The 24243-nt window shown below is 55.5% G+C and overlaps 1 protein-coding gene across 1 annotated transcript; it reads right to left on the bottom strand.

The window, feature by feature from the left end:
- Window positions 1–856: 856 nt before the first annotated feature.
- WDR81 (WD repeat domain 81) lies at window positions 857–18009 on the bottom strand. Its single transcript, XM_063146734.1, has 11 exons — window positions 17929–18009; window positions 12949–16710; window positions 10433–10540; window positions 10129–10319; window positions 8645–8835; window positions 8237–8411; window positions 7654–7786; window positions 4920–5606; window positions 4242–4387; window positions 3728–3907; window positions 857–1753 (listed from the first exon to the last, which is right to left on the bottom strand). Exons 2-11 carry the CDS (start codon window positions 16541–16543, stop codon window positions 1433–1435), a joined length of 5727 nt encoding a protein of 1908 aa, XP_063002804.1. The 5' UTR covers window positions 16544–16710; window positions 17929–18009; the 3' UTR covers window positions 857–1432.
- Between the last annotated feature and the right edge of the window lie 6234 nt (window positions 18010–24243).

Raw genomic sequence — 24243 nt, 5'->3', positions numbered from 1 at the left:
TTCACCATGGGGATTAATCAGTAGCCTCGGTAGATTTCAGTCCATTAAAGTCCGTTTAGCGTTCCTCATTAGCTAGAGATTCTCTCTTTTAACCTTTTTTTGACTAAGTCCTTATTTAGGCTGTGTTGAATAAAAGGGCTCTACGTCAGCCTTGTCACACGCTCCTTCTTCCATTCCTGTGAACAAGCCCACAGACCACACAGCCCCTGCCACGTCACACTGACTGGTTCCATGTGCACACAGACCGCACAAAACCTGCCCAGACTCTTCCCCCCAGGAGTTTCCTTCCACACACCCAGAGAAAAGGCCTTTATGAGCTCCAGAGTGTTTATTAGGACATGGATAGATAGACAGGTATCATCTATTGCAATCAGTTAATCGGGAGGGAGGGTCTTCTCTTTGCCCCCTTCCTCCCCACCACCATCAAAAGTAGATGTAAGTGCTTACATTGCTGTACTGCCCCAGTACTCACCACCTTGGAGGAGCCCAAAGCAGGAATTTGCCCATAACCTGCATCCCCACAAAACCCACCGTCCAGGAGGGTGACTAAGAGCTTGCCAGAACTCAACCTGGCCTTTCCCCAGCAACAAAGTAGGCCTGGCTTGAACCCCACAATGCTTGGGATGACAGAGCAGAGGGTGGGGGGGGCAGTGGGAGAGGCCCTCCCCATGTCCTGGATCAAAGGCTCCGCCACCATGAGCTGGAAAACAGGATGCCAAGAGCATCTCTGGTGGCACAACTGGTCAGCCATGGAAGGGGTGGAACCAGGCCCATCCTGGAGGAGGAGGAGGAGGAGGGATGCTTCCCATGCCAAGGCAGCACCTAAAAGATGGTTCTCCACAGGGCAAGACAAGCTCCTGGGCAAGAACAGAGGGAAACGGCCCTCCTGGCTGGGACGTCACCTTCCAGGTGCAAAGCCTTCCCAGGCAGGCGGGGCCTACTCCCTCCTTACAGGGCGTTCAGCTCTTCCTGGTGCACATACTTCCATGGGGGAGTAAAAGCGGCAGAAGGCGGGGTGAACGGTAAGTAAAGGGAGGGAGAAGGAAGTGCGGAGCGGCACAAACACGAAAGCGAAGGGCCAACGGCGGAGAAACATCCAGGGAGGGAGGGAGGGACCTCCCTCCCCAAAGGTTGAAGAACAGGAATGCCATATTGGGGGTGGGGAGAGGATGGCACCTCTCCCCTCTGGATTTCTTTGGGAAACACCCCCCCCTTTCCCAAAGAGAGTCAGGCACATAAGGTGACAGGAGGTCCAGGCCTCTGGCTGCCCAGCAGCCTGTTTGGGGAGCGAGGCCCAGGAGGGAGGGCGCAGTGAGGTCCCCTCCTCCCTCCCTTGGTCCCTGCCCACACCTGCTCCCCCCCTCCCCCGGCAGCAAAAGGGGCTCTTGGCCACCATCCCTGGAAGCCAGCGCATTGCATCCGGAGGCAGCAGCTACGCCAGGAGCCGGATGGTGCTGTTGTCGGAGCCCAGGAGCAGGTGGCACTTGGTCGGAAGCACGGCCAGGCTGGTGAGGGTCCCGCGGAAGTTCTCCGAGCTCAACTTGGTGACGCCGGGGGTCAGCAGCTCCTGCAGGGCGTAGACACTGATCTTGTTGGCCACCGTGCCAGCCACCACCTCGTTGCCGTAGAGGTCGAAGGCGTGGATAGGCTCCGAGGCCGACTTGTAGGTCTGCAGTGGCTTCTGCTCCAACTCCTTCCAGACGGTCAGCGAGTGGTCGGAGGAGGAGCTGATGAGCACGTTGCCGTCCGTAGCCTGCGGGGGAGAGGGGGATGCATGCGAGCTCCAAGGGTCTTGAGTGTTCCCCATCCTGCCCCAGGCGTTCACCCCACCACCGCCGCACGCAGGAATCGAGGTCTGTGCGTGCCTGGGGGGCAGCGATTCCTTAACTAAAGGTGCTGGCAGTTCAACCTGCGTGGCAGGTGCACCCACCACCAAATCACCTGCACGTGTGCGCCTGCATACGAAGAACGGCTACTCGGTGGTGGGGAAGAGACGCGTGGCCCAAGCCCAAAGCCCTCTTCTCTATTAGTCCCTTCACGTGCCCCTGGGCGAAGAACCAGGGATGCGCCCTGTCTCATATAAAGCCGGAACACTAGCCAAGCGCTAACACACGGAGCATTCAGGCGCCACATTTTACCCGCGGCTCCCATCTTTCCCACTGCCCTTGGTGGGCTCCCCAGCAGGAGCGGCACAGACAGAGCTGTCGGCAGGCTTCTACAGCATGAGAAGGAGCAGCCTCCTTCAAGGCCAGCACGGAATCCCCTGGAAGGGATCAGGACCTCCTTGCCCTCCTGTCCACCCCAAGGCAAGTGGCATCCTCAACCCCCATTAAGCCACAGAGGCACAGAAAGCAGGAGTTTGCCCCAGCCACCACTTCCACAGCTGGCAATTTAGGCAGGAGTGGAGCCTGCTAGTTGGGCCTTCATCTGTGGCCAAGGGCTTCCTGTTAGCAGAGGAAGTGTCAGCAGCGCTGGGTGAAGGACACAGCAGCCCGCCACTGCTGTCGGGGACAAGCAAAAGAAGGGCACGGGTTACTCATTAGGACAGGGCCCAGGGGTCAGCATGCCAGCACCAATCAGGAATAGCAGAGTGCAATGCGCACACGTCCGGTTCCCCCTGCCAACACACAGACCTTTGTCCTCCCTCCCTCCCTGATTTACAGTGCAAATCCTCCCCAGGAAGGCATCACAAAGGGGAACAACACACCATCCCCCCAGAGCCACCCACGCACAGCAGGCCAGTCAACGACAGAACATGCTTCTTGGAACACACAAGGTATTGCTCCTGTGCTACCAACCTTCTGTCCGACATCATGAGGACTAGAAAACTTTTGGGTTGTTTTTGAATGGAAGGTTTTCAGGATACTAAGTTTTGCAATACGAGATTTCCCAGCTTGTCCGGTGCAGCCACGTTTGCACTGACCGCACACACAGGCTGGCTGCGGAAGTGTTATTTCTCTGTGTCACGATTTAGATTGTAAGCCAGCCCTTACCCAACATGTGGTCCCCAGATAGGTTGGACTGCAGGTCCCATTGCTCCCAGACAGCAAGGCCAATGGGCATTGCAGTCCAACACATCTGGAGCGCACCAAGGTGAGGAAGGTGGTGGTAAGCCCTTTGGGGCAGGGACCCATCCTCTGTAAAGCCCACCCTTTTGAAATATACCTACACACGTTCTCCATCACGGAGAGCAGGCCTCAGCCTTTATGCCCAGTTCCATTCCCACCCCACGCATTCCCCCCACTGTAGCAATGGGGTCGAGGCCCAGTTCCCAGGAATACAGGTCACTCAAAATGTTGAATACCATCACCGTCCTGGAGAATGGCATCATTCTGCAGTTCACAATACATTAGGGTGAAGAGGATCAGAAGGAGGATGCCAGCCTCTGACTGAGAGAAACTGGAGGGGTGTACGGACAGGCTATGGTGGACAAGGTAACCTCATTCACCAGAGTCCGGAAAAAACATCCCAGCTTCCTTTAACTTCTGACAACTTCTGCAAAGACCACCTTCAGGTCCAGCTTCCAATGCCAGAGATTGTGTGAATTAAACTATAAGAGCAGCTGCAGGCAGAAGGAGGTGCAGAGAGACCCACCCAGAACTCTTATCTGAGCTCTAAGGTGAGCAGGGCCTTTTCGATGATGGCACCCATTTCAAGTCCATTAAAACCAATTTTCCTTAAAGCCTTCGAGAGGAGCCGGCGGCAGACATCCAAACATGCTCCTTACCTTGATCTGTAAGATGTCTCCCTCGTGCGCTGGCCACCCTCGCAGGACCAAGCCAGTCCTGGTATCTAGCAGGACCATGAAGCCAGAGGAGAAGCCAGCCACCACGCTTCGCCCACTAGGACTGACAGCCAGGCAACGGATGAGGCCAGCGTTTGGCCCGCTGGCCAGCCGGAATTCATGCTGTGGACACAGGGAGAGACGAGGCTGGAGGTTGAGGGTCCTGGGAGAAGTTTCCTCTTGTTTCTTTTCACTGTCAACAGTTCTCCACCAGAGAGAGAAGCTTTCCCAGTACTGCCAACACAGACTGGCAGCAGGGTTTCAGGCAGCAGGATTTTCAGCCCTACCTGGAGCTGTTGAGGATCAAACCTGGGGCCTTCTGCATGCAAAGCAAGTGCTACAGCCCCCCGCCACAGCACGAAAAGGGAGCTTGCCAAGTGCCCACCCACCCACCAAGCGCTGACCACACGCAGGCCAAACTTCAGGGATCCCAAGAAGCCACCCTCATGCCCAGTACCTGCAGCCCTGGTTTCCGGTGGTCGATGAAGCGCAGCACGGAGTCAGCGCTGGCCATGCTGATGCTGCCGTACGGGGCTGGCATGGCACTCACAGCTGTGATGGGCACTTTGTAGTCTAGCGCCTCAAATGTGCGTACCACTTTGCCTGCCAAGAAGAAGGGCCAATCCATTCAAGGGAGGCTGTTGCGGCTCGCCTCTGGCTGTGCAGCCCCTGCCTCTGTCCAGCTCTCACCCCTCCCGCTGAAGCGCCAAGGCTGTGCCTCCAAGCGGAGGGGAACCCACCCTACTCATGCACTCTGGTCAGCCTCCCACTGCTGGGTCAGCATGGCCAGAAGGTGAGGTGGCTGCCAGCCTAGATGGCAATGCGTAACACAATGTAGAACAGTTTCCTCCAGCCTCATGCCCTCCACATGCTTTGGATTACAACTCCCATCACCCCTGACCATTGGCCAGGCTGCCTTGGGCTGATGGGAGTAGTACTCCAAAGTGTATGGAGGGCACCAGGTCAGGGAAGAGCCTCCTGATTTTAGGACCCAGGCAAGCTACGTGCGTCAAGCCTATCTGCGCATGTCTCTTAAGGAAGCATTCAAAAGGCCCCACCTTAGAACCTCTTCCTCCTCCCCCACGGCTCCTCCTCCCTCCCCCCCCCAGCACCCGCCTCCCCTCGGCAACCTTACCCGTGAAGGGGTCCCAAATGTGGACGGCGCCGTCACAACTGACCACGTGTTGTGGCGCTTCCAGAGTGCCGACGTAGAAGACCGACTTCTTGTGCTGGGCATAGGTCAGGCGCGGCTCCGTCTCGTGGGTGCCGTCGCCACGGTTGTAGAGGGGCCAGAGGCGGACGGTCTTGTCCTTGCTGCCGCTCAGGAAGAAGTCCTCTCCACTGAGGGGGGCCACGCACTTGATGGCACCCACGTGACCCACAAAGGTCTGCAGCTTGATCTGGTGGAAGTGGAAGCGGGGCTCGTGCTGGCTCACCCCGATCTCGTATTGCCAGTAGGCCAGCCAGTTGCCGCAGAGGAGGCGGGTGCTACGCCGCAGCTCCTGCCTCAGCGTGTTCTCCTCCTGGCTGCCCGAGGCACGGCAGAAGCCACTGGGGCTGCCCGAAGCCTCCTGCCAGGCCTCCACTGGGACCTGGATGCGGTTGCCCACCAGCACACTCCCAAAAGTGCCCGAGTGAGAGTCCTCGCCCAGGCCCGAGGCAGCATCCGTCTCAGGGCTGTCTTGCTCCGAGGGAGCTGGGCCCGGCCCGGCTGCATCTCGGCTGTGGGAGGCCAGGCCTCTGGGGTCCGTGCTGTCCAGGTAGAGATTTGCCAGCTGCCCAACCAAGGTGTGATTTGGGACAATGGCGTGGATCATGTCGCCTGCAGGGAAGGGAAAGAGCCGCCATTTGAGGAACTGAAGCTCAAGAGTTCTCTCCTTCCCAAGCACAAGAGTCAAGGAGCCAGTAAGGCTAGAAGATCTAGTGCATCGAGAGTTTACCAAAAGAGATGTCGAAGGGATGGGGCACTGTGACAGAGATTCCTAAAAGCATGCATGGGCGGTGCCCCCAACCCACCCGGAGGGAGTAGACAGAGAGATGTCCTGTCCCGTCCCCCCCTCCGGATTATATTAACGCTCAGGACCAAATTAGCAGAAGACTCAGGACAGACAAAAAAGGAAGGATTTCTTCACCACAGACACCATTCATTTAGGGGACTTGTTGCCACACAACGTGGCAACCGCCACACGACGTGGCAACCGCCACAAGCTTTGTTGGCCTTCAGAGGGGATTAAACAAATCGGAGGAGGAGGAGGAGTCTGTTTGTTTAAGGCACCGCCCTGCCGCCCTGCTCTTGGGAAAGCTCACAAGGAAAAGAAGCCAATTAAACACAAGCACACAAAACAAGAACAGCAGCAGAACAAGTGGCAAAGACAGAAATGTCAGACCCAGAGCTGACTGCACATCTGGGAAAACAGGAAGATGTCAAAGAGACATCAAGGTTAAGTGCCAGGGAAGCCTCTCTGGGAAGGGCATGTCTAGTAGGGCTCCCTCCACGGAGAAGGGCTGTGCCCCACCGAATCGTCAGCTGACACGTCAGCCACAATGCCTCTGTGGCACCTGGGCATTCAGGGAAGTCAGATGGCTGCTGTGGGAACTGGAGGATGGACCGGAGGGACCTTTGGCCTGACTCGGTGTCAGGGCTCTTCACTGTGGAAGCCAGTGACTGCAGAGGCCACAGGCCGCGTCTTGGGCTTTCCTCACCTCACTGCAAGAAGCACACCAGAGAAGCCAGCCCTACCCCACCTATGAAATGGTGTCACCTTTCTCCAGAAGACAAACCTTTGCTTTCCCCCAACTTCCTTGGACAAGCATCTCCACAAAGGTGATGGCAAATATAACAGAGTACAAAAGACATTGGCTCGATTCACACCACACAACAAGCCTGAGTGGGGGTTGCCACTGAACCATGGGTTATTGTTGTGACACTAACCATGAACAACCCAGGAAGAGAACCCATGGTTTGTTGTGGGGTTCTGAACTGTGGGTTATTTGTGGTTAACAAACCATGGCTGGGTTCACGCAGCACAACAACCCATGATCCCATAACAAGCCACACTCAACCCGTACTCCGGCTTGCCGTGTTATGCGAACCAGGTCAAAATGGATGCCACTTCGGGATCTTCATGCTGGCCCAAGAATGTGAAAATACCTTCTTTTGAAAGCATCTTTTTGTGGTTACTAGTGAACTAGACTAATTAGAGGCAATGGTTGGATGAATAACAAACACCACTAGGGTATCCTCCCTCCAACCACAATCAAAAATTGAACCACAATAATATTTCAATACTTTATATATTACTCTGTCCATATTGGCTACTTTATCCCAATAATCCACTTTATTTTTCATCAATAGTTCAATAGTCACAATATTATATATAGAGGTATAACAATAACTACAACTTCACAATAGACACAGGCCACAATTCAAACATAGATGCATTTATCGCAGCATGTGCTTTCTGCATGGAGGGTCAAGCTCAGCTGACAGCCCTACATACATACATGCAAACTGTAACAATTACATCTAAGCTTATGTATTCAGAATAAGTACTATGCCAGTTCCTGGCAGTAAGAAATCTAACTTACCTCACTGTCTGCAACTTTCCCCTCTATGCTAAGTCTACCCTGTTGCTTGTCCGCTGAGGATAACCCTCCACGCAGCTGATGCAGCGGACTCTGGTCCGGGAAAGACACTGCCACAGTCAGAACCTGTTGTTTTGGCTGTGATGGGGGCTCACGCAGCTCCTACTTGCCTGGAAAGAGTTACCTAAGAAGGTGCCCACATACAGCCCAGAGCACGTGAGGCGGCATTGGGGAAGAGGAGGGGGGGTTGGAAGCAAGCGGGAAGAGGCAGCCGCATCTTATACCTAACAAACAAGAGAAGGGGATGAAGGTGATGTACGCCATCTCCGGGTTGAAAACCTTCTGCAGTTCCAGAAGAGCGGAGGGGTCTGGGGGCAGCGACCTCGTCCGGAGGGCAGGCGGTTCCAACATCACGCCCTGCGTAGGAAGGAAAGGAGGAAGGAAGCTGATGACATAGGACCCTCTGCTACGCAGCCGCGCTGACATCCACCTCCAGTGCGACAATTGTGCACCAAAGAGAATTCCAGAAGACGCAGCTTTGCCTGTTTCTGAACCAGCTAAACCTCTTGAAACGCTTCACTTAGAAGGGTGAGGGGCTCGCACGACGCGGGTGTTTGCAAGCCCTGGCTAATGCCTCCCCAGCCACCTCTGCCGCTGCCCCCAGAGCTCCCACAGAGGGACATGTGTGGACCCAATAAGACTCGGCTGCCTTTAGCCCTGCAAAGGAAGGAAAAATCTTTGCGCAAGCCATGTATCTTGAGTTGGCCAGATGCCACGTAGAAGCCGGGGGGCAGCCTGTCTCTCTCCCTGCGCCAGCATGGATTGGAGCCTCCCAGGCAGCTGAGGCAAAGAGCCCCTTCCTCTCACCTCCTGCCGGCTCATCTGCTCCAACAGCGACAACGAGAACGTCTCAAAGAACATCCGGAGAGTGTCACTCAGGTGCTGCTGTACCATCTCTGCCCCGATCCGTAAGCAAACCAGCGCCACAAGGCTGATGGTCTTGAGGCACAAGACGCCCCGGGCCTGGGTCCCGCTGGGAAAACTGCAGGGTGGACGTCAGCATCACCCACGCTGCTCTGCCTGGACCGGAATCGCCATGGCGTGGGCACGGCTCGCCCCCACCCTCTGCAGCCCCAAGCAGGGAGCTCCTCCTTGCCAGCGTCTCTGGGCCGAGGCAGGACGCAGCTCAGCGGCTCTCTCGCTGGGCCGCATTCAGAGAGTGCAAGTCAAAGGCAGGAGGGCACACAGGGAACCCCACCCCCACCGCAAATTCACCTGATGGTGGGAGAAGTGAGGAAGCCCAGAACAGGCAGCAGGACCTCCTGGCTGATTTTGGGCAGGATGTCCATGAGGGTGGTGTCTGAGAGGTAAACAACCATCTTCCGGGTCAGCGTCACGGCACCCAAGAGGCCGGCTTCCTTGCGGCTGTTGAGCCGGCCAGCTGCTGCCCCGCTGCTGGGAGCGACCTGGAGTGAAAGGAGAAGAGGGCCGTGGCTCGGGGCGGAACCCATGCGCTGCACACCCAAGGCTCCCAGTCCCACCCCCAGCGCCATCTCCAGGTACAGCCCCTGCCTGGAACCCTGGAGAGGAGCTGCTGCCAACTGCTGTTCACACCGTCCACTCGATTTAACAAGCCTCTGATGCACTTTTTAGGGCAGGGGATCAAGCCAGGGGCGGAGGAGCATGTAAAGGGGAGCGCCAGCCCCTGTTTAGTCCCGTCTGAGCTTCACCGCAGCCTGACTCTCTCAAGCCCTTCCTAGCACGCCTCACTCTCCCACCGAGAGAAGCACCACTTCCTCCTCTCGCCTCACTTAACAGGCTCCTCCTTGCTAGGAGAAAACAACATGTTAAAAATGGGGAACCGTGCCCTGATGCCGAAAGTCTGTGCCCCGAGCAGAAGGCAAGGAGCCCTCCATGCAGAGCCTCCAGCACCAAGCGCTGAGCCAGCCTCACCCTCCCGGGAAGCGTCCACAGGAGGACACGAAATTCCCCATCTAGCTGCTGCAGCCAGGCAGGTGCCAGCTCACACTCTCTCCCCACCGGCAGGGCAGGGGCCACTGGGCCAGCCGGCCACTGCGGCCCTTTCTTCCCCCACTGCCCTTCCCAGTGGGGTGGGAGGGCCAGCACATTTGCTTGGCCACTGGGGCAATGGGATCCTTGGATTTGGAGCAGGGGGAGAAGAGGGAGGAACTGGCTGGCTGCTTTCAAAGCTCAGGAGGAGAGCAGCGACCAGCATTCAAGGTGCCTGGCCCTCGAGTAACATGGAAGTGCAAAGGAAAGGAGGCCCAGCCATCTCTGAGCAGCTCCTCTTGGAAGCGTTTGAGCCCTGCGGCACTGTCAGGCACATTCTTTTTAAAACAAATCAGCAAGCCCAAGCCATCCGATCTGAATTACACGCTCACAGAAGCCAAGGCTTGTGGGTTTCAGCTGGCGTAGAGCTGCTTATTCTGTTCCTGCAGAACCCTCCCCGGCTCGGCCCTCCTGCAGGCTTCTGAGTCTTGGCCAGACAGCACCCACATGCCTGTGAGCATCTCCCAGCAGCCATGAGGCCTAGAAACTTGGGATGGCGGGTTTGTTGCATCACCTGAGAATGGTGCTGGAGGAGCAGGAGAGCAAGGCAAGGGGACGAGGAATGAGAGGCTTCAACAATCCTAGGGGAAAAAGCTGAACAGGGGGGGGGGGGGGAGGGGGGAGGGGAAGCTGCCCTCCCTCCCAGCTCCTACAGCACCTCTCCCATTCAGGGCAGCTCAGACACCAACCAGATAGCTGATGTAGGGCAAGTACAGGTAGGTAAGGACCGGCTCCCCATACAGGTGCGCGATATGGATGAGGGAAGCCAGCACCGGCTCAGACACCACATCCCCCAGCACCAGCCGCTTCTGGTAAATGTTCCCGGAGCTCAGAGGGCTGATCACTTCTGTGCCAGCCACGAACTGCTGCCTGCTGGAACCTGCCAGAGAATCAGCACAGGTGAGGGTGAGAGAGAACAGGGTGGGCGAGGGGACGGGCCCAGCAACCCCAGGGGCCTCCTCCTCCTCCCCCCTCCCAAGAGACAGGCATTACCAATGTAGCAAGACGTAAGCAGCCGGAGCAGGTTCCTGGCGACGTAGCGGGACGTGGTGGTGGGGCCCAGCTTGGCCGAGAGCCACCGCACCATCTTGCACGCCGTGTCTGGGAGGCAAGAGAGGCCGAGATAAGCAGGCACTCAGGCCCCACCCCGAGGAGAAGGAGCCCTTCCTCACTGCGTTCTTCTGAGCCCCACCCTGTGGAGAGTCAGGGTCAGAGCTGGCATTGCCGCCCCCTGCAAACCGGCAGGCCAACGGCCACGGAAAGCCCTGCCCTGTGGAACTCACTGCCAGTCTGAGACGCAGGCCCCGGATCGCCCATTTTTTCCCCTATGCTACCTCCTGCTGCAAGAAGTTCCACTGGTCAATCCCCAGCTGGAGCCCCACACGCAATGAAAGGGGATTGTCTGGGTCGTGTCACTAAAATAGGCCCTAAAGATTTTAGACGCAGGCGACCAATTTGAATGTCATACAAAAAAAACCCCAAGGCAGCCGTGTCGGTGGCCATAAGAAAAGTTCTGAAATCCATACAGTGCAATACCTTTAATAAACCAACTCAAAGGTCCTTCCAATCTTGCACCTTTTCAAGACATCCCGATCTCTTCATCTCGCAAGTGGCACATGATTCCAGAGCGAGGCTTCACCCTAACACATGTCGTCAATATGGTTGGAAGGGGGGTGGTCAGACTGGCTCATACTTTCATCTTTGGTGGGAGGGTTCTGCGGGACTTTTGGGACGCGGTTGCAGATTCCTGTCAGAAAGGTCTGCGGGACTTTTGGGACGTGGTTGCGGATTCCTGTCAGAAAGGTCTGCAGGACTTTGGGACGCGGTTGCGGATTCCTGTCAGAAAGGTCTGCGGGACTTTTGGGACGCGGTTGCGGATTCCTGTCAGAAAGGTCTGCGGGACTTTTGGGACGCGGTTGCGGATTCCTGTCAGAAAGGTCTGCGGGACTTTGGGACGCGGTTGCGGATTCCTGTCAGAAAGGTCTGCGGGACTTTTGGGACGCGGTTGCGGATTCCTGTCAGAAAGGTCTGCAGGACTTTGGGACGCGGTTGCGGATTCCTGTCAGAAAGGTCTGCGGGACTTTTGGGACGCGGTTGCAGATTCCTGTCAGAAAGGTCTGCGGGACTTTTGGGACGTGGTTGCGGATTCCTGTCAGAAAGGTCTGCAGGACTTTGGGACGCGGTTGCGGATTCCTGTCAGAAAGGTCTGCGGGACTTTTGGGACGCGGTTGCGGATTCCTGTCAGAAAGGTCTGCGGGACTTTTGGGACGTGGTTGCGGATTCCTGTCAGAAAGGTCTGCAGGACTTTGGGACGCGGTTGCGGATTCCTGTCAGAAAGGTCTGCGGGACTTTTGGGACGCGGTTGCGGATTCCTGTCAGAAAGGTCTGCAGGACTTTGGGACGCGTTTGCGGATTCCTGTCAGAAAGGTCTGCGGGACTTTTGGGACGCGGTTGCGGATTCCTGTCAGAAAGGTCTGCGGGACTTTTGGGACGCGGTTGCGGATTCCTGTCAGAAAGGTCTGCGGGACTTTTGGGACGCGGTTGCGGATTCCTGTCAGAAAGGTCTTCTTGTTAGACCACTGGTAACGCCTCAAGTACACCACCACCACCACCACTACTACTACTCTTCTCCTTCTCCTTCTTCAACCTAAACATCCTGGATTCCTGTCTGAAGAACTTCTTAAGTCCACTGTGCACAGCTGAAAAGTCACGTATAGCATGTAACTGGAAGAACTGGAAGTCTCCAAAGCAACCCACTAAAGAGCAGTTGGTTCATAATGTTTGGGAGACTGTGACTATGTATAAAACCTACTCAGCAAAGTGCAACAAGCAAGGAGAACCCTAACTTTAAGAAAGGTATTCTGGAACCCTGGTTTCCACAGGTTCCCTACACTAGAGCTCTTCAAACTTCGGATCAATTTCCAGCCAAGTACAGTTTCCTATATTGTTTTTTTCTAATACGTGCAAAATAACACACAAACGCAACACGCCTCCTTTTATATGTTGAATCAATTGTATTTTCTACTCTTTTGTTACGTATTGAGCTCAGGCCGTTTTATTGTAGATGTTCCATAAACATATCAGCTATAGACTTTGTTTAGTGATCTTGATTTATTATTACGTCCCTTCCGTTGCCTTTGTTTCATTAACTTTATTTTGAAATAAAGTAAAATCTGGAGATTTCGAAAGCTTACACATTTTTTGGGTGATCTTTGAGTTGGCCTAATAAAAGTATTACACTTATGTAGATCCCACAATTTGAATGTGAAATTAACTGAGGAGCAGCAGAATGGCACAGATGGCAATTCTAAACGTTTTTACTCAGAAGCTGTCCCAGTGAATTCGATGGAGCTTACTCCCAGGTAAATTGCAGCCTTTAATTAGGCTCATAACAGCCCCCCCCCCCCAATTTTGAAAAGTGAATATTTGGCGCTGTTGCAAGTTGTTGGGGGTTTCAGCCACAGGGAAATGCTTCTTTTCCATGAGGGTTTGGGGGGGGGGGGGCTCACCCAGCAGGATGGTCTGCTCCTTGTCTCCATCCCTGTCAGGCAAGTCCTGCCTGCCCCCTTCTTCCTCGGGCACCCCGTCATCTTCAGCCAGGCTGGCTTCCACACTGACGGCCACCGATAGCGCCAGCTCCTCCGTGCCCACAGTGGTGGTGTCATCACACTCTTCCTCCTCCTCCTCCTCCCGATTGGCCTCCTCCTGTCTCTCTTCTTCTTCGTCATCATCATTGTCTTCCTCCTCCTCCTCGCTGTGCTTTAGGTCTTGACTGCTGTCCAGGGATTTCAGGCTGGCCTTGTCCTTCTGGTCCTCACCCAGAGAGATTTCGCTGGCGCTGCTCTTGTCACTCAGGTGGCCCAGGCCCTCCTCCGGCTCCTGCAGGGTCTCAGCCAGGTAGAGGCCATTCTGGAAGTCCTCGCTCTCTGGCAGGTAGGCCTGGTCATGCAGGCTGACACCAGACATGTAGTCCAGCAGCTCCAGGGCTGCCGAGCCGACCCGGTCCACCTCTGCCTTGATCTCTTCCCCAAAGGAGCAGGACCCGGGGCTGCTCCCACCGCTCTCGTCGTCCTCCGCCGTGCCCAAGAGCAGCAGGGCCTTGTTCTCCTCTGGGGCGGAGCCCTCCACCCCCACCAAGATCTGCAGGATGTGGGGCAGGAGGTTGGCGAGGAACTGCTGCAGCCCCAGGCGAGTCATCAGCTGAGCCACGAAGCAGTCCGTGTAGAGGTAGAAGCGGCCGTGCAGGCAGCGGGGGCTCTCATAAGCCCCGATCAGGAGCTTCAGCAGGTACTTGTTGGTGTTCTTGGGGCCCAGGGCCTTGGCGATGGGCTCAAAGAGGTACCAGGCAGCATGGACAGCTGTCTGCTCTTCCGACATCAGCGCCAGGACAAACGGCAGCAAGATCTCCAAGCCCTCGGGAGTGATGTCGGCCAGCACTCCCTCCAGCTGCTGCCACAGCTGGAAGACCAGCTCCCGGCCTTGGCCCGCAGGGTCTTCGGCCTTCCCGGACAGGTAGGTGAAGATGAACTTGTGCAGAGCTGGGAAGTATGTCGGGAAGGGCAGCACCGCACTGAAAGGGCTCAGCAGCTGAGAGGGGCAGGGCGGCGGTAGCCCTTGCCAGATGGGCATATAGCTGAACAGCTGAGCCCGCCGGCCCAAGCCGGCCCTCGAAAGCTGGGCATCCGGGACTCGCAGCTGCAGCAAGGTCTCCAGGAGGTGCTGGAGAGGAGCCGGGATCTCCTTGGGGTGAGACTGGCAAAGCCCCCGCGCAGCCCAGAAGCGCTCTGGCAGCGCTGCACCTGGCCTCAAGGTGCGCAACTTGGCCGCAAAGACGATCTCGGTCACCAGGACGCCCAGCGTCTGCATGTCCCTCTGGAAAAGGTCAGAAAGCACCACAGGGCTCCTTGGCTGGGGCTGCTCCAGCTGGCCCAGCATGCCCTGCTGCAACCCTTTCAGCAAGAAGGCATCCAGCTTCTCCAGCTCCTCCAAGGCCTGCAGCAGGTTGCAGCTCTCGGGGACCACGATCTTCGCCTCCAGCCCATCCCCGTGGGTCACACCAACCGTGGCCTTGGCCCTCCGGATGAGATGCTTTCCCTCGGCGGGGATCCCAGGGGCCGGCACAGAAGAGCATGGCAGCTCCACGCCTCTGCCTGCTGCAGGGATGGACTCCAGGGCCTCAGCCCCCTGCTCCACCTCCTCTTCTAGGATCACCCCAAATCTGCCTTCGCAAGCCATCGCCTCCGCAACCAGGCCACCGGTTCCGTTGGCCACCTGGGCCTTGGAGTCCTCCAGGACTCTCGTCTCCTGGACGGTTGGGATCAGAGGCCTCGCGACGAGTAGGGCTTCAGCAGGGAGGAGCGCCGCCCCCGCCAAGCGCCTAGGGTGGGGCTGGTCAAAGAGCTGCACCACCCCGTAGCTGGTGAGGTTGGTGTGGTTGTCCACCAGGTGGAGGCAGACGTTCTTCTCCTTGACGGCCTCCTTGCCCAGCAGCTTGTAGCCAAAGGTGAGGTCGATCCAGTGGTGGAGGTCCTGAGACACCTCCCAGCTCTCCAGCAAGGCCCGGTGGGCTGCCACAAACTCCTCGCAGGAGCCGTACCAAGGCGGCACCTCCAAGTCAGGCATGTCGGGGTGGATGGACTTGAAGATGTTGGGGTCAGAGTAGAACTCCGGGATGCACTCGTCCGGGGTCCAGCCCTGCATGCGCTCCATGTTGGCCGGGTACTCGTTGGGCTCCCACTGAGACCGGACGTGGGAGCAGAGTACGGCCTTAGGGGTCCGCCGGGCCGTGTAAACGTAGTAGGTGATGTCGGAGAGGACGTCTGAGATGTGGTGGGGCACATGGGGCTGCTCCCCGCTCAGGCCTCCTCCGGCCACAAAGGCCTGCTTGGTCATCTCGTAGGTGAAGTCTAGCTGCTTGTCCCCTTTGTTGAGGCGGAACTTGGACTTACGCAAGTCCCGGAACCGGCCGTTGCGGGTGGTGAAATCCATCACCCATGGAAGCACAGGGTGGTAGTTGGGGTCACCCACCCGCCGCCCAGCCAGACGGTTCAAGTGCATGAGATAGTCAAAGTTGCTGAGGCGGCCCTGCACCCAGTCCAGGACAAGGTCCCCAAGACCTGCCCGGGCCTCCTTCCTTGCTGCCAGTGTCGCTACACCGGCGCCTCCCACTACTGCAGTGTCCCGGCCAGGATCCCTGGGGGCTGCTTCTGACGCTGCCGCCTCCTCCTCTGGCGGCATCTGCTCATAGTCTTGAAGCCGAACCCTGAGCTGGGCACATAGTTTCTCGTCCACCACCACTTCGTGCAACGAGAAAGCGCCGCATGCCAGTCCTGCCCGGTGGGACGCCTGCATGGCCTGCAGGACCTGGAAGAGGATGAAGAGGAGCTTAGCGTGGCTGTTGGTCAGCTTGGCCGGGCTGAAGGTGACAATGTCATGGAGGCAGTACTGCACGTAGGGGAAGATGACGTAGAACATCTCCGGCGAATCCAGTAGCGCGTCTGCCTGAAGGATGCTAGGGCAGTGGGTGTGGCCCTTGGTGAATGAGCCCCCCTCTTTGGCAGGAGAGGTACAGGAAGTGCTCAGCCCCACTGGAACGAAGGGGCAGCCGTAGAGCCTCTGGAGGGCACAGCGGAGCAGGTCCAAGGCAGGGGCAGTGGGTGGCGCATGGGCGTGGCAGTACGGCCGGACGTACCGGTGGTGCGCCTGCTTCCATAGATTCCGGTAGTTCTGGGAGGCCACGTTGCGCATGAACCCATGGAGTGTCTCTGGGCCTTCCTTGGCCTCACTGTGAGCACCGGGGCTCACAGCCACCTGATAGTACAGCCGCTCTTTCCGCAGGCCGTGGACTTCAACCCGGGTCCAGCCAGTGGGCAGCTTCTGCACAGAGTGCTGCAGGCATGTGCGCACCTCCACCTCGCTGAGGCCTTCAGGGTGTGGGCACATGCTGGGCAACAGGCCCCGCTCCTTCAAGCCCACCAGCCACTTGACCGGCACCAGGGCGATGATGTGGGAGGACCCTGGGGCAGATGCCAGCTGCGTCCGGCCGATGCCCAAGTCTCTCTCTACCTGCTGCAGGAGAGGCTCCATCTTGGCGGGGGCGGCCATGGTAGACGCTCCCTGCAGGTAACACAAAGAGCCAGGAATGATTTGGGGGAAAGTCAGAGCAGCAGTGCAAAGGCACCACAGAGCACGGGGCTTTCCAGGTTATCCGTTATCACGAGTGGCCGTGTTTCCATGCCATTTCTCCTTTGCACAAATCCCAAAGCAGTTAACTAAAGAATACAAGAAAGACAACTGTATTAGAGACCAGTTCGAAGACAAGCCAAAGTAAAAAAAGGTACATTTTCAATTAACACCTAAAACACGACACAGGCAGGGCCACCACCACCACCGAGCAGTCCTAACTGCATGCCACCGCCAAACTGCTTTCACTAAGGCTCCGTCCTGCTCACTGCCCCTCATGCCCTCTAATAAAATCTGGGCACTCATGGGCAATCCCTCTAGGCCCGGTTTTTCTACATTGACTGGCAGCCAGGGCTCCCCAAGGTGCTGGATGGGAGTCTTTCCCTGCCCTATTTGGAGGACCTGGGACCTGACTCAAAACACCTGCTCTGTCTACCAGGGAGCGAAGTCCCTTTGGCCCTGTGCCAGAACAGGAGCACGTCCAAAAGGGCCCCCAAAATTGTTTCCCGGAGGCTCTTGGCTTTCATTTTTACACCAAACCATCTTCTAATTCTTGCTGCTTCGCAGCAGCGTGCAAAGAACGGCCACCCATATCTCAGAAGCCACATCTCGAGCAGTTAAAGAGGTGACGCAGGGGTGGGGTGGGGGGCTCCGGGGCCCCACATTAGCAAAGGCAGATGAATGGGAGGCAGCAAACGCTGCAAAAACATGATCAGGGCACATCTTTCTTCACCAGGGCTGCTATTAACAGCTATTCCCACGAGACTCTGCCCAGGCTACAAGGGGCTTCAGTTCTAGATTGGGAGGTGCCAGAAATGGAGGCCGCCTGAGAGTCACGTGCTTCACCAGCTAGGAATTCCCTCTCTCCCAATAGCAGATGGGGGGGCGCTCTACTAGGGGGCAAAACCACTCTGTACATGCTCGGGCGACCTGGCTTCTTGGCGGGAAACCAGCAACGGATCAGAGCTGGCGACGGAGCGGGGATGGGGGGTTGTAGCTCCCCCCCTCCCCCTCCCCCTCCCCCCTGCGGCAGGGCCAGGTCTGAGCGCCTGGGGGCTCCAGGGGGAATCCCGCACTCGGGGGCTTCTCCAGAGCGCTGCTGGCCCTGGACTGCCGGGGCTGGGGGCTACTTTCCCTCGCTCTGCCGGGGCTGAAGGCTGCACGCGAGCCCCCTCCCTCCTCAAATGAAAGCACTCTGCAGGCGCTCAGAGGCTGTCTCGGCCCCAGGGGCTGCGAAGAGGAGGAGGCAGGGAACAGACTGAGACCCCCCGACCCGACCCGACCCGACGCGACGCGCCGGCCTTCACCTGGGCGCAAGAAGGGCGCAAGAAGGGCGCAGTCCCCGCTCATGCGGAGCGGGCGAAGGCTTCTTCCGCGGCCGCTCTCGCTCGCCTACCCACAGCCATGTTGGGTCAGCTGATGCTGGGGTCACGTGGCGCCGCTACCGGAGAAAGACACAAACTCCACGTGGCCCGCGGAAGGGAGAGAGCCACGTGCACGCGCAGTGGTGGGGCGGAGGGGGGGAGGAAGCTCAGGGCTTCTGGTCCCCCTCCCTGACTGACGCACGCGGGAGAATGAGGTGGAGGAGTCCTGCGGTGCTAGAGGGGGCTGTACCACTGCAGGTGTGTGTGTGGATTCCTCCTTCAATTCCATAATAATTTTGAGACAGCGATAGGATTCAAAAGGTAAATTATAATTATTAGTATTTATTTATATAGAGCCATCAATTTTCATGGTGCTGTACAGAATAAATACCCCCCCCAAAAAAACCTAACAACAACGAATCAAAAAACCTAACAACAACGAATCAAAAAACCTAACAACAACGAATCAATCTCAATAACTTCGTCCATTTTCTTCGGCTGCCCCTTACGCCTGGAACGCTCTTCCAGAACATTTGAGAACTACAAGTTCAATCGCAGCTTTTAAAGCTCAGCTAAAAACTGTTCTTTTTCCTAAAGCTTTTAAAACTTGATTTTGTTTTATACTGCCTGTTTGGTGCATTCTCTTCCACTCCTTATTGTTTTATTATGATTTTAATAGAATGTAAGCCTATGCGGCAGGGTCTTGCTATTTATTGTTTTACTCTGTACAGCACCATTGATGGTGCTATATTATTATTATTATTAATAATAATAATAATAATAATAATAATAATAATAATAATAGAACGATCACATCCAGTCAGGGGGTGCAGCCAGAGCAGGAGCTGGGGGCTAAAGTTCAGGCCCCGGGGAACTGGGGGGGGGTAGGGAACGAGGGCAGCGGAAGCAACTCCGGTGGATCCCTGATGGTGCTACGATTTAAGTGGGTGCAGGCAGAATCCTATGCATGTTTAGACACGGGGTGGGGGGAGCCCTACAACTTCCGGCATGCCCCAGCCAGCCATGCTGGGAGATGTAAGACCCTTTTTTCTTCTGTCTAGACATGCACAGGATGGGCACCCTTTGAACAGGATCTAAAATTTCTCAGCTGCACCACCGCATCCAGTTTTGAGACAAATATGCATCTAGCGTCACCGGAGGATGCGAGTTAAAACAGGAAGAAATACGCACGCGATATAGCCGAGCGATTCTTTGCAAAAGGATTGGGAGGGGCCGTAGGAAGTGGGGATTGTTGTGATTAACATAACGGGTTTTTGAAGCGGATTTTTAATGCGTAAAACAACAACAATCCGCCTCATTGCAAGTAGACACCTAGCACAGAAGCGGGGAAGGAACTGGGGTAGAATTTTTCTCTTTGCTAAACCAGTTCTTTTACTTGCGGGAGTTTGGAAGGTGAGCGAGGAATAACACATCCCTTCCCCTCCCCCCCCCAAACACTCCTATACCTAAACAGCAGCAAAGGCCCTTCCTTTCTCTCCCAAACCCCACGTAAGCCGTGTGTCTTGGCTGCCCCCTGGTGGTGGCTGCAAGAATTCCACCTTCGTCATGTGGGGGGGGGGGGCGCGTTGCCTGTTGCCGTCTTCACTGTTTCGTCCAGTAATTCTGGAGGGCATCGGGTTGACGAAGACTAGCCTGGTGGTCTCAAAGTGTGGGTTACGACCCCAGTAGAAGGGGAGGGGGCATGCCCCTCACTGGACCTGGACTGCTGTGGGCACCAGGTGCCTCAAGCTGTAGAGCCAATGGCTGCAGCTGCCATGACTCCACGTCTTGTGAGGTGGCACAGCCCTCTTGCCTTAGCTGTGCTGCAGTATATTGTTGTTATTTCCTCGCCATTCTTCCAAGGAGTTCAAGGCAGCGTGCATGTCTTCCCCTACCCCCATTTATTCTCACAACAAACCTGTGAAGTAGGCTAGACTGGCCATAAGGTGCAATCTATGGCAGTTTAGGCAGAAAAAAGGCCTACATCTCCCAGCATGACCCAGCCAGCTATACCTATTTAGACAGAAATAAGTCCTACAACTCCCAGCATTCCCTAGCTGGCATAGCTGACTGGGGCATGCTGGGAGTTGTAGGATCTATTTCTGTCTAAACAGGCATAGGAGTGTGCTCCTAGCAAGCTTCATGGGTGAGAGAGGGTTTGAATCTGGATCTCCCTTGTCCTAGATTGAAAAGTGCTGCAACAATCCATTCCCTACCCTTTGCGCCAGGATCTGGATTTGAATTAGGGCGGCTGTGGTTAAGGGTACTTGAGTCCAGCAATGGCTTCTTCACCACAGCCTCTTTCTGAGTTGCTGGCTCCACTCCTTCCTCTGGTGAGGCACTTATGATGCCCCCGCCCCCACAAGACCCAATCCCTCAGCTCTGTGGTGGCAGACCTAGGTGAAGGGCTCTGTCCTGAGGAAGCGGCTTTGCAACCAGCCACTTTTTAACTTATCTACATGGGCTGTGTGCCCAGACTGGGAAGACCGCCAGGTACCAGCAAACACACCAAATGAAGAGATAACGCTTAATTTGTATTTCTCACACAGTTCAAAACATAAAGAAACAGAACAGTCTTTCTGTGCTTACGCCGAAGTCAAAGCCAGTCCATAAATCCATCCAGTTGTCATAAAGGGTCCGGGAGAGAGGGTCACGAAAGTCCACAAAGCCAGTCCGCGTTCCAAAGGGCAGGAGAGAGTCACAGAGTCCAAGAAGTCCGTAGTCCAACCGGTATAGCAGAAACACGACAAGGCCAAGGTTTCAAGGTCCAGAGCTTTCTCAGGCAAACCAGATTAAGTCTGACAAGATCCTGGCCTGCGCACTGTTACTTAAATACCCAAGCCCAGAATCACAGCTGTTCCCTGTTTATCTGGCGTTTAGTAGCAATGCGCTTGGATCTGCGTAACGCCTCCTTCTCCGCCCTTTGTTGTTTGAACGATGGCACCGGTAAGACGCACCGGTAAGACGTTTGTTTGCTCTTCCTCTAAGGCTGAGCTGGAGGGAGCCTCTGCTGGCTGCTGCCCAGCCATGCTGGTACTAGGTCCAGCCTGCGGCTCTTCATCCCCAGACTCCTCATTATCAGATACCTCACAGTTTCTAACACTACTCCCCTCTCCATAATCCCCTCCTGCCGCCCTAGCCGGGCCAGGCTTTGAAGGGTAGTTGTTGTGAAAGTCCTGCACCAAGAGAGGAGCATGAACATCCCCAGCATTCTCCCAGGAGCGCTCCTCCGGCCCATACCCCAGCCAGTCTATCAAATACTGCAACCGCCCCTGATGTCTCCAAGAGTCTAGGACCTGTGCAACTTCATACTCCTCCTCCCTATCCACTAAAACTGGGACTGGAGGAGCCTTTGAGCCAGCATCCGGCCTCACCCCTGCTGCTGGGACCAATAGGGAGCGATGAAACACTGGGTGAATACGGAAAGTCCGAGGCAGCTGCAACCGGAAAGCCACTGGATTGACCTGTGCTGTCACTAAAAAAGGCCCGATGAAGCAGGCGTCCAACTTCCTGCAAGGTCGATGCCGTGGAAGATTCCTTGTCGACAACCACACCCGATCACCAACCGCGATTGCCGGACCCTCCTGCCTTTTCCGATCTGCCCCCACCATGTAGGCTTCCTTGGCAACCTGCAGCTGCTCCTGCACAATAGATTGCACCGCTTGTAATTCCTGCAACCACTGGTCTGCCACAGGAACTTTGGTGGAGGGCACCACTGCAGGGAACCAACGTGGATGGAAACCACTGGTTGCAAAGAAAGGTGTTCGCTGTGTCGAGGCGTGCACCGAGTTATTATAGGCGAACTCCGCCAAGGGAAGCAACCCCGCCCAATTGTCCTGTTGGTAATTAGAGTAGCAGCACAGGTATTGCTCCAGCGTGCCATTTGTCCGCTCTGTCTGGCCATCTGTCTGCGGATGAAAGGCTGAAGACGTGTGCCTTGATATCCAAAACCTGCATCACAGCCTTCCAAAAACGTGCCGTAAACTGTGCTCCCCTATCAGAAACAATCCCCTCAGGCCGTCCATGCAAACGAAATACATTATTTACAAACAAATGAGCAGTCTCCTGAGCAGTAGGCAAACCTGGACACGGGACAAAATGTGCCATCTTAGAGAAAAGATCTACCACCACAAATATAGTGGTGTGTCCTACAGAAAGTGGCAAATCCATAATAAAGTCCATCGAAATCACCCGCCACGGTCCATCAGGAGTAGGCAACGGATGCAGCAAACCTTGTATCCTTTGCCCGGTGGCACACCGGACAGCTCTGGACGTACCGAGCAACATCCGCTTGTACCCTAGGCCACCAAAAGTCTCTAGAAAGCAGGTGCAAAGTCTTGTACAGGCCAAAATGTCCGGCTGGCCGGCTGTCATGGCACAGCTGTAACACAGAGTCCCTACATACACCTGCTGGCACATACAACCGGCCACGGTGATATAGGAGCCCCTCTCTCATGCGGAAAGGTGAAGTTGCCTCCTCTGCTGCGTGGTCCCGCACAAAAGCGTCCTGCCCCTGCAACTGGCGAATCTGCTCCCGCAACGTCGGGGACACCTGCGCCGCAGCAAAATGTTCAGGTCACAGAATTGTTGAAAGAACCTCCCCCTCTGTCTGCGCTGCATACTCAGGCTTGCAGGACAAGGCGTCTGCCTGGCGATTTTGAGCACGAGGAATGTACTTCAACTGAAAGTTGAAGCGCCCAAAAAACAAAGACCAACGCTTCTGCCGTTGTGTCAGCTTCCGGGCCGTCTGCAGGTGTTCCAGGTTCCAATGATCGGTACGAACTTCCACAGGATAAGCCGCCCCCTCCAACAGATGTCGCCAAACCTCGAAGGCCGCCTTCACTGCCAAGAGTTCCTTTTCCCAGATAGTGTAGTTCCGCTCTGGAGGAGTAAGCTGCCTGGGAAAAAAAGCACAAGGCAACCCAAAAGAGCCTGCTGTACTTGCCTGCAGAAGAACTGCACCCACGGCGACATCTGAAGCATCAGTCTCCACCACAAAAGGTTTACGCGGATCTGGATGCTGCAAAATTGGGGCTGCCGTAAAACGCTGCTTCAGCTGCTCAAAAGCGGACTCTGACATCTCCGAGAATCACACCCAGGTTATGCGAATAGGCAGACATCCAAAGCACTGCATCCTACAGCCTTTCGCACTCTGGTTCCTGGCAGAGCGTTGGACTTCAATTCCCATCAGCCCCAGGCAACATAGGCAATGGTCAAGAAAGCCGGGAGTTGTAGTCCAAAAGCGCTGGTGAGCACCAGGTTCGCTTTATGGTGGGCCAGCCCTAAATGGGAGGTTTGCAGTGGAACATCTCTAGCACTGAATTTGTGCCACCGAGGACTTTCTTCTCACTGGCCTTCCTTCCTCTCACATCAGTCCATTGGTTTCTGTTCACCACTCTGCTGCTAAGATCATCTTCTTGGCTCGCCGCTCTGACCATGTTACTCCACTTCTGAAATCTCTTCATTGGCTTCCAATTAACTTCAGAATCCAATATAAACTTCTCCTGTTGACCTACAAAGCTTTTCACTGTCTAGCTCCTTCCTATCTCTCCTCTCTCATCTCACACTATTGCCCCGCTCGTGCTCTTCGCTCCTCTGATGCCATGTTTCTCGCCTGCCCAAGGGTCTCTACTTCCCTTGCTTGGCTTCGTCCATTTTCTTTCGCCGCCCCTTACGCCTGGAACGCTCTTCCAGAACATTTGAGAACTACAAGTTCAATCGCAGCTTTTAACGCTCAGCTAAAAACTTTTCTTTTTCCTAAAGCTTTTAAAACTTGATTTTGTTCTGACTTTATACTGCTAGTTTTACCCTACCCTGTGCCTGTTTGGTGCATTCTCTTCCCCTCCTTATTGTTTTATTATGATTTTATTAGAATGTAAGCCTATGCGGCAGGGTCTTGCTATTTACTGTTTTACTCTGTACAGCACCATGTACATTGATGGTGCTATATAAATAAATAAATAAATAATAATAGAAGGCTTTGCGACTTATCTATGTGAGGGGCTTGCGTTCCCCACGCGAATCTATGTATTTATTCATAAAAGGAATTTTATTTCCCCTAGCCATGATTTGTTTTGAGCGCTCTGATATTGCATTCTTGTGCTTTTATCGGATTGTTTTGTTTAATGGTGTTGTTGTAAACTGCTTTGGGAGTTTTGCTAATGAGAAGCAGTATTAATAAATAAATACAATAAATCCATTGGTGCTGCAGCATCCAACTGTGGCCACCAGATGGCACCCCCATAAAGATGAATCGGG

This window comes from Elgaria multicarinata, chromosome 22 (genome assembly GCF_023053635.1).
Source record: "Elgaria multicarinata webbii isolate HBS135686 ecotype San Diego chromosome 22, rElgMul1.1.pri, whole genome shotgun sequence".
In the NCBI taxonomy this organism is placed as follows: domain Eukaryota; kingdom Metazoa; phylum Chordata; class Lepidosauria; order Squamata; family Anguidae; genus Elgaria; species Elgaria multicarinata.
Note: the sequence above shows the minus strand (reverse complement) of the source record. Positions and strands in the feature narration are given on the sequence as shown.